Source organism: Magnolia sinica, chromosome 11, assembly GCF_029962835.1.
Source record: "Magnolia sinica isolate HGM2019 chromosome 11, MsV1, whole genome shotgun sequence".
Classification (NCBI taxonomy): domain Eukaryota; kingdom Viridiplantae; phylum Streptophyta; class Magnoliopsida; order Magnoliales; family Magnoliaceae; genus Magnolia; species Magnolia sinica.
This window is the reverse complement of record NC_080583.1, coordinates 2,870,697-2,880,279: the sequence shown is the minus strand read 5'-3', so window position 1 is coordinate 2,880,279 and position 9,583 is coordinate 2,870,697. Positions and strand designations below refer to the sequence as shown.

Genomic DNA, 9,583 nt, shown 5'->3' with positions numbered 1-9,583 from the left:
TGAACCATGGCACGTGATTGATGCTTTCCGAAAGGGGCTCACCATGGATACCCGTCAGTTCATAGAGATGATGTGTGGTGGAACCTTCCTTGATAAAGATCATAATGAGGCTTGAGATTTTCTAGATATGTTAGCAGAGAATACTCAGACATGGGATGTTTCTGCTAAATCAGACCAAACTAGACCCATTCCTAGAGAGAAAGCGGGAATGTATGTCCTAAGAGAGGAAGACGACCTTAATGCAAAATTTGCATTGGCTAGACATGTCGAAGCTTTGGAAATTAGGAAGATTGATATGGTTAAAGCAAACACTTCCTTAGGTAATTTTTGTAGCATTTGTGGTGGTACAGACCATGACACAAAGGATTGTCCAATAATCTTAGTTGTACAAAATATCACGCATGAGCATGATCAAGCAAATGCTATAAATAATTACCAAAGGTCAGTTATGCAACCATTGGGAAACACGTACAATCCAAATTGGCGTAACCATCCTAATCTTAGTTGGAGGAATGGACCACAAATTAATGTGCCAAATGCACCTCAAATGCCTCCACAAAATAACTTCTTTGGGGCACCTAACAATGCACCATATGTGCCCCCGCCAAAGCGATCATCTGTGGAGGATGCATTGACCACATTCATTAACTCTCAAGCTCAAATGAATCAGTCTCTAATCCAATCAAATCAGGAATTAAAGACAGCTGTGGCTAGGATTGAGACTCAACTAAATGCTAGGGAAAAAGGCACCCTTCCTTCTCAACCTGTGCCAAACCCTCGAAATACACATTTCATTGGAGACTCAAATCCAAGTGAGCTACATCATGAACAAGCTAAGGCAATCATTACCTTGAGAAGTGGAAAAGAGGTCGATAACAAGATAATGTAACCGTTAGAAATACCGGAGGATGAGCCACTGTCTCAAGAAAATGATGAACCGGCTATGGTTCAAGAGCCACAACAACAAAAGGATAAAGAGACTAAGTCATATGAGCCTCCAGTTCCGTTCCCATCTAGACTTCGGAATCCAACTGTCCCCATGAAATATCAAGAGGTGTTGGATGTGCTCCAAAAGGTTACTGTCAATATTCCTCTACTTGATGCCATTAGACAAATTCCATCATATGCTAAATATCTCAAGGATTTGTGCACTGTAAAAAGGAAATTAAATGTGCACAAAAAGGCCTTCCTTACTGAGAAAGTGAGTGCTATAATTCAACAAAGGGTTGTACCCAAATACAAAGACCCGGGAAGTCCCACTATTCCTTGTATTATTGGGAATTTTCAAATTGAACATGCTTTGTTAGATTTGGGTGCAAGTGTCAACTTAGTACCTTATTCGGTTTACAAACAAATGGGGTTAGGCGAGCTTAAACCAACCACGATTACACTCCAACTCGCTGACCGCTCTATTAAGGTACCAAGGGGAATTTTAGAGGACGTGCTAGTCTAAGTGGAGAAATTCTACTTCCCCGTGAATTTTATTGTACTAGACACTGAACCATGTGTAAATGCTAGCGCTCAAGTTCCCATCATTTTAGGCCGCCCATTCCTAGCAACTTCAAATGCAATCATAAATTGCAGGAATGGAATGATGAACTTGTCTTTTGGTAACATGACTCTAGAGCTAAATATTTTCAATCTATGTAAGCAGCCCATTGATAATAATGAGATCCATGAGTTGAATTTCATGGACTGCTTGATAGAAGAAGAGGAATTAGAACCTAGTCTGACTGATGAATTGATTCAAGTCATTGGAGACTTGAAAAATTCTGATTTAGAAAAAGTGATTGCTGAAATTTCTGATGATAATGAGAGCACTACCACTCAGGACATTGGTATGTGCCAATGGAGACCGCGCACTCAAATCCTATCTATCGAGGACTTGCAACCTCTACCATCACCAACCAATGTTCCAAAGCTTGATTTAAAACCACTACCAAATGAGCTTAAGTATGTATACTTAGGTGAAAATAAAACTTATCCTGTGGTGATCTCTTCATTTTTAGAGAAGGATCAAGAGATTAAATTGTTGAAAGTTCTAAGGGACCACAAAGGAGCCTTGGGCTGGACCATTTCTGACATCAAGGGTATAAGCCCTTCCATTTGCACCCATCGGATCCACCTCGATGATGACGCCAAACCAATTAGACAATCTCAAAGGCGTCTCAATCCAAACATGATGGAAGTTGTAAAAAATGAGGTGATCAAATTATTGGATGTGGGAATCATCTACCCAATATCCGATAGTGTTTGGGTGAGTCCAACTCAAGTAGTCCCAAAGAAATCTGGAATAACTATTGTGCAGAATTCTAATAATGAACTCATACCAACACGTGTCACCACTGGTTGGCGTGTTTGCATTGACTATAGAAAATTGAACCAAGTCACAAAGAAGGACCATTTCCCTCTACCATTCATTGATCAAGTTTTAGAGAGGGTAGCAGGTCACTCCTTTTATAGTTTTCTTGATGGATATTCTGGATATAACCAAATAGAGATAGCCCTTGAAGATCAAGAGAAAACCACGTTCACTTGTCCATTTGGCACGTTTGCTTTCAAACGGATGCCATTTGGATTGTGTAACGCCCCAGCAACTTTCCAACGGTGTATGTTAAGTATTTTTTCAAATATGGTTGGAAAATTTCTTGAGGTTTTCATGGACGACTTCTCTGTATTTGGGAGTAGTTTTGAGGAATGCCTCAACAATTTATCTCTTGTCTTGTCTAGGTGTGAAGAGAAACACGTTGTCTTAAATTGGGAGAAATGTCATTTCATAGTTCAAAAGGGAATTGTTTTGGGCCATGTTATCTCCAAAAATGGAATCGAGGTAGATCGCTCAAAACTTGACATTATAGCTAATCTACCTATCCCCCGAACTGTTAGAGATATTAGATCACTTATAGGGCATGCTGGTTTTTATAGAAGATTCATCAAGGACTTTAGTGTTATTACTAGACCCTTGACTAATCTTCTTCAAAAGGATGTTCCATTTAAGTGGACAGATGAGTGTGCAAGTGCTTTTAATAAAATTAAATCATCCCTTACCACTGCACCTATCATGCGTCCACCAGATTGGACACTTCCTTTTGAACTAATGTGCGATGTAAGTGATTATGCCATAGGGGCTGTTTTGGGCCAAAGGAAAGATAAACGGCCCTACGTTATTCACTATGCGAGTAGAACTCTAAACTCGGCCCAAGTGAACTACTTAACAACTGAAAAAGAGTTACTTGCAGTAGTTTTTGCTTTGGATAAGTTTAGGTCCTACTTGCTGGGATCCAAAGTGGTCATTTTCACGGACCACTCGGCTTTGAAATATTTGTTATCTAAGAAGGATGCAAAGCCGAGACTTTTGAGATGGATCCTCCTACTCCAAGAATTTGACTTAGAGATAAAAGATAAGAAAGGAGTAGAAAACGTAGTGGCCGATCACCTTTCTAGATTGGTGTTAGATGATTCCACTGAGGAGATGCATATCCAGGATACTTTCCCTGATGAACAATTATTTGCGATCTCCAAATTACCTTGGTATGCGGATATAGTGAATTATCTTGTAACGGGAAAAATGTCATATCATTGAAAGTCATAAGATAGGAAGCATTTTGAAACCAATGTTAGGAACTTCTTCTGGGATGACCCGTATTTATATAAATATGGGATTGATCAGATTTTTAGACGTTGTGTCCCAGAGGATGAAGTTCAGAGTGTTGTTTCTTTTTGCCACATGGAAGCATGTGGTGGCCATTTTTCTGCTAAGAAAATCACTACAAAAATCCTGCAGTATAATTTTTACTGGCCCACCATGGTTAAAGACACGCATGCTTTCTGTGTTGCTTGTGATAAATGTCAAAGGTTAGAAAGAGTGTCCCCGCGCAACATGATGCCTTTATCCCCAATTTTACCATTGGAGATCTTTGATTGTTGGGGTATTGATTTTATGAGCCCATTTCCATCTTCTTTTGGATTTCTTTATATATTGGTTGGTGTGGACTATGTTTCAAAGTGGATTGAGGCAGTTCCAAGTAGGACCAATGACAACAAAGTGGTCATACGATTCCTCAAGGAAAATATTTTTGCTAGATTTGGAACTCCAAAGGCCATCATTAGTGATGGCGGGTCTCACTTTTACAATAGGACATTTGAGGCTTTGATGAAGAAATATGACATCAAGCATAAAGTGAGCACCCCATACCACCCACAAACGAGTGGGCAAGCCGAGATTTCTAATCAGGAAATCAAGCACATTTTAGAGAAAACTATAAGGCCAGATAGGAAGGATTGGTCCCTCAGACTATCCGACGCTTTATGGGCTTATAGGACTGCTTATAAGACCCCGATTGGAATGTCTCCATACAGATTGGTGTATGGGAAGGCTTGCCACTTGCCTGTGGAATTGGAACATAAAGCCTACTGGGCAATAAAGAAATTAAACTTTGATATGGATCAAGCAAGTGGACAAAGGAAATTAGAGTTAAATGAATTAGAGGAGTTGAGGAGAGACTCCTATGAAAATTCTAAAATCTACAAAGAGAGGACCAAAGCTTTTCATGACAAAAATATCCTGAGGAAGAATTTTGAACCTCAACAAAAGGTCCTATTGTACAATTCCCATCTCCAGTTCTTTCCGGAAAAGTTAAGATCAAGATGGACAGGCCCCTTCATTGTGAAGAATGTTTATACTCATGGGGCTGTTGAAATTGAGAATCTACGTAATGGCAATGTGTACAAGGTTAATGGTCAGAGATTGAAGCCTTATGTGGAAAACTTTCATTTAGGAGAGGAGTCCGTCCCTCTTCATGAGCCAGAATATTCAGAATGATGCTCCTGGTCTGACGGAGCATTTGTGTAGGATTTGTATCATATTCAATTTTTTTAGTGTCACATAGCAGGTGAGTTTTTCATGGCAGGTACTATCCACCATTTCTTTTATTTTTATTGTTCTCTACATTACATTATCATTACATTGGGGACAATGTAGATTTTAGGTTGGGGTGTGTGGATAGTCATCCATGTGTAAGTTTTTTTTTTTTTTTTGGGAGTTTCAGTTTATTTTATTATTATTTTTATTATTTTTAGGTTTCAGTTAGGTTTAAGTTTATTTTTTTTTAGGTTTATGAAAAATTTAAAAAAAATAAAAATAAAAAATTTCAACATTTTCAAAATAATATTTTTTATATACAAGAATGTGAACATGATATTTTGCGAATTCCAAAGGCAAATTTAATACCTAATCTAGGTTGATAGTAGTCAGAAATCTGACAACTGAAAATTATAAACTTGAGTTCAATTATCTAATCACTAGTTTAAAGTGAGTTATAATTTGATGTACTGAATTCACAATACACCCTAGCTAACTAAGTGAGGAATATGATATGTGAACTAAAATAACAACTTTTGATTCAAACAAGGTTGAATGAACTAGTACCATTGATATATGTTTAAAAGAGAGAATATTAAAGGAAAAAAAAAGAAGAGAGTGATGAAAAAAAAGAAATTTTTATTATAGAGCATGAATGCAATGACCATAACAATCGTGTCAGTAATCCGGAGTAAGAATACCTAAGTATCCATTACTGTTACCATTACAAGTACGATACCTTAGGTTAAATAGCAAACCCGATGGGAATCTTCATCTAAGGGTGGTCTATAATAATGAGGATATGATGATAAAAGAAGAAATGTCATAAAAAAAATGAGATAACTAGAGATTTCATATTCTTGGGATGATTGAAAGGAGTTAGGATAGGGAACATGCATATTTCTCAAAGTTAGACTAGTGTCACGAAGCACCTAAGGATATTGGGTTATAACTATTCTAAATTTTGATTAGATCTCTGAACTCAAGGATGTAATGGATTAAAAAATTAAGATTCTAGCTAACTTCATATCTAGGGTAAGTATTGTTTTGTTTTGGAATTCATATGATTAATGGAGGCATAATTGTATAAATTTTATAGTGTTGAAATATTTTTCTTATTTTCAATGTTTGTGAGTAACATTTCTGGAAACCCTCACGAGACTATAACTCGTCCACCAGGGGAAACCTAGGGGTTTAAAGGCTTGTTGCATATGCTAAATGCAATCGAGATTACTTGCGAAAGTGGTGTAGTTAGAATTTTGTTTTCATTTTAATTTTGTTTCTAGAATTATTTTTTTTCTTATTTTTATTTTTCTTCGCTTATTTTGCTCGGGACTAGCAAAATGCTGGTTGGGGGGTGTGTTAAGACTCAAATATTGCATAATTTTCGCCATTTATATCTTGGTTTTATGAACATAAATCATCTTAATATTCTATTTTACTCATGTATGTGTTGCAAGGTGAATTTAAAAGCTTGGATTGAAAAAGGTGTTAAAAAGTAAGAATTTGATGCTCAAATTCACCAAGGCAATGGATGGATCTTAGGAGATCAAGATTGAAGAATTCACATGCCAAAGATCCAAGAAAACCAAGCGAGGAATGAAGAGAATCGAAGATTTGAAGTGAAGAATCCTGAAATCGTCCTAAAAAAGTGTATTTTGAAGCTGTGAAGTTTATTTTGGAAAACTGCGCAGCAGGAAGTCTGTTTTAAACGAACTATGCAGCGAGAAGTCTATTTTGAAAAAATACGTATATTTGAGGCGTTTTCTAGGATTTTCAACTTTGTACGAAGTTTGGAGTTCCCTACTTATAAATAGGGCCTCCTAGGGCATTCTAAAGCATGATTAGAAGCATTCAAGAGCAATATTTAGAGTTTTTTTTAAAGAGTTTTTTTTTTTATTATTATTAAAGCTTTATAAGTTGTTTTTTTCCTTTTAGATTTTTTTTTTATTTGCAATTTTTCTTCTTTCTTTCTTGTTGCTTTTTATTTCTGCAATTTAATTATGTTTTTCTAAGTTCCCTCTAGCCCAAGCTAGAAGGGAAGCACATGGGTTTAATATTTCTTTAAATTATGATGATTGATTGTTTTAATGATGAGAATAATGGTGTATGCATATTATCTATTATTTAGGTTTTGTTTTTATCCTCTTGTAAGATCCATATGTTTCCATCATATGAGATTTACATTGATGGATAGGTTTACCCTAGATTAATCAGATTTCCTAGATAGGAGATGTTCTCAACCTGTTATATTTCTTTGATATTCATTATCCTATAGATATTGAATACTTAAAATCACTGACGCTTGAGAATATATGTCAATGGTGCAAATCTATTATTTTCTAATCTTTTATATCATTTATTAAAATATTTAAAGTGTTTTATTTTCCGATTAGGCTGACCATAGTGTTCAGATCCTAGTTGTGTTATCCAAGTCATCATGATTTTGGAACATTAATCTATGTGTGGAACTTTGAAGCTTGGGTGTTTTTTTTTATTCAATTGAATTACATCCATTCAAAAATCCAAAAATCAAATCATCAGTTTAGTTTTTATTACTTAGTTTGTTTTGCATTTGATTTTTTCCTTCTCGCAATTCATCTCCCTGTGGGATCGACCCTGTATTCACAGGATATTACTTATGAACCTCTGCACTTGGAGGCAAGCAATCAATGGTCTACTCAAGCAAATGATAAAGGACTCGAAATAGAGAGCCTGGATCCCTTAAGCACCAAGCAAAAATCGCAGCGAAGAGTGGATCAGGAGAGACTCCAGCCTCACTCAGGACGATGCAGCCCTTACTGTGGTACCCACCTTTGATGTGTGTATTTTGTATCTACCCCATTCATCCGTTTTTCCATACATGTCCAATTATCAGGTGGACCATACCAATGGTGACTGACAATTAATGAGCTACAAGTTTTGGATGACGCATGTGTTTGTTTTTGTCCTGCATCCAGGCTTACATGACCTTATCAATAGATTGGATGACAAATAAACACTGCTCAAACATTGACGTGCGGACTAAGAAGTTTTTAATAAGAGAGTGTTCAATCACCACTGATTTCTAGAGTATGGTCCACTTGATAATTGGATCTTATCAGGATGGATGGGTGGATGCGAAATACACACATGAAGGTGGGCCCCACAGTAAGAGCCGTTCTGTCTTGTGTGAGACGGGTTCTCACCTTATCCGCTCCCATCCAATCCACCCTTGATTTGGCTTTATTTTCTATAACCATCCTTTTTCCAAGTCATGGATGGGATGGTTCAACAAAAGTTATTCTTCGTAGTCATAATTGATTGCCCCTGGCAAATAGATGGATTAAATTATTTATGGGACATATTTTTGTCTAGACGACTGTAACCTGTAACCATCCATACTAAGGGCCTTTAAACAAGTGGTTAATATTTCTCAAATCAATAAGATTTTTATATGATAGTTTGTGAAATATGTGTTGGACCTAATGAACAGTCTGGATCAGTGAATTGAACAATCTAAGTGCCCCAATACAACCTGGAGCACCTTAAATATCCTAAGGTAAGGTGTAGCTTAACACATCATATCAAACAAAGTGGAAAAATTCGAAATTCTCATGTCCTACACGAACTAATTCGATGATGCTTTTATATGTCCAAAAATCCTTGTTATCAATGGCCGTGGATGGATGCCCATGTACAAAAACAAGGACACTCCATCTCATCAAACTCCCACTATCTCCACAAAAGCATAAATACCCGACATGCTTCAGTCTCAAGCCATCCAAACCATTCCATCTACTTGTCCATGCACCATATAAGGATTTAATCCACACACTTCATTATACATAAAACAAACCTTCATATACACATATCTCTCCTCGGCCTTTGCATGGTCTTAGTGTTTTACTAGAAATGAAGTACAATGAAATCACCCATTTTAGCCACCCTCAGCACAAGCTGAGATTGGAGTACATAGAAGTGCCATTTAGGTGTGATGGCTGCAAGGAGGCTGGTATCGGGTCCCGCTACAAGTGCGACCACTGCGACTTCGATCTCCACAGGCACTGTGCCCTTACGACGCCATCGATCACGCATCCCTTCTACACTAAATGTTCATTCCAGTTCATGGCCCGCACGCCCGGTGACACACCTCGCTTCTGTAACGCGTGTGAGAAGGATGTCGGTGGATTTGTGTACCACTGTAAGTTGTGCGGGTTCGACCTGCACCCATGTTGCGCTAACCTGCCGGCCATGCTCGACGATGGCGAGGTGAAGCTCTACTTGTATAGGAAGGTGTGTTCGTCGTGTCACAAGTGTGGTAGGAAAGGGAGGAGTTGGAGTTATAGGTCTAAATGCAAGAAATACAACTTGCATGTATCATGTGTGAAGGAAATGCTGGTGGAGAGTTGGCAAGAGTTGTATTTTGGGAAGGGAATTAGTGTGAATAATGGGAGTAGGAAGCTTGAGACTAGGATTCCTAGTCTTAAAGGGACACTTGCAAACCATCACCGTAGTAAAGGGAAAGTTAGGAAGTGTTGTGAGGTGGCTGGATTGGCTGTCCAGTTTATCATCTCAGCCGTTCTTGGGGATCCTACGGCTATCATTGCTGGGGTCATTGGGTCGTTCATTTCACGATGATGACACGTGGCAGTCATAAATACGTGAGTAGGGTGCAGTTGGTGGAGGATAAAGAGGCCGAGGGGTTTGTGTTCGAAAAGAATAAAATGTTACCTTTTTCTA

General features: G+C 37.8%; 1 protein-coding gene across 1 annotated transcript; it reads left to right on the top strand.

Moving 5' to 3' along the window:
- Positions 1 to 8,680: 8,680 nt before the first annotated feature.
- On the top strand, positions 8,681 to 9,583 carry LOC131218569 (protein VACUOLELESS GAMETOPHYTES). The gene has a single exon (XM_058213181.1). It carries the CDS (start codon positions 8,756 to 8,758, stop codon positions 9,479 to 9,481), a length of 726 nt encoding a protein of 241 aa, XP_058069164.1. The 5' UTR covers positions 8,681 to 8,755; the 3' UTR covers positions 9,482 to 9,583.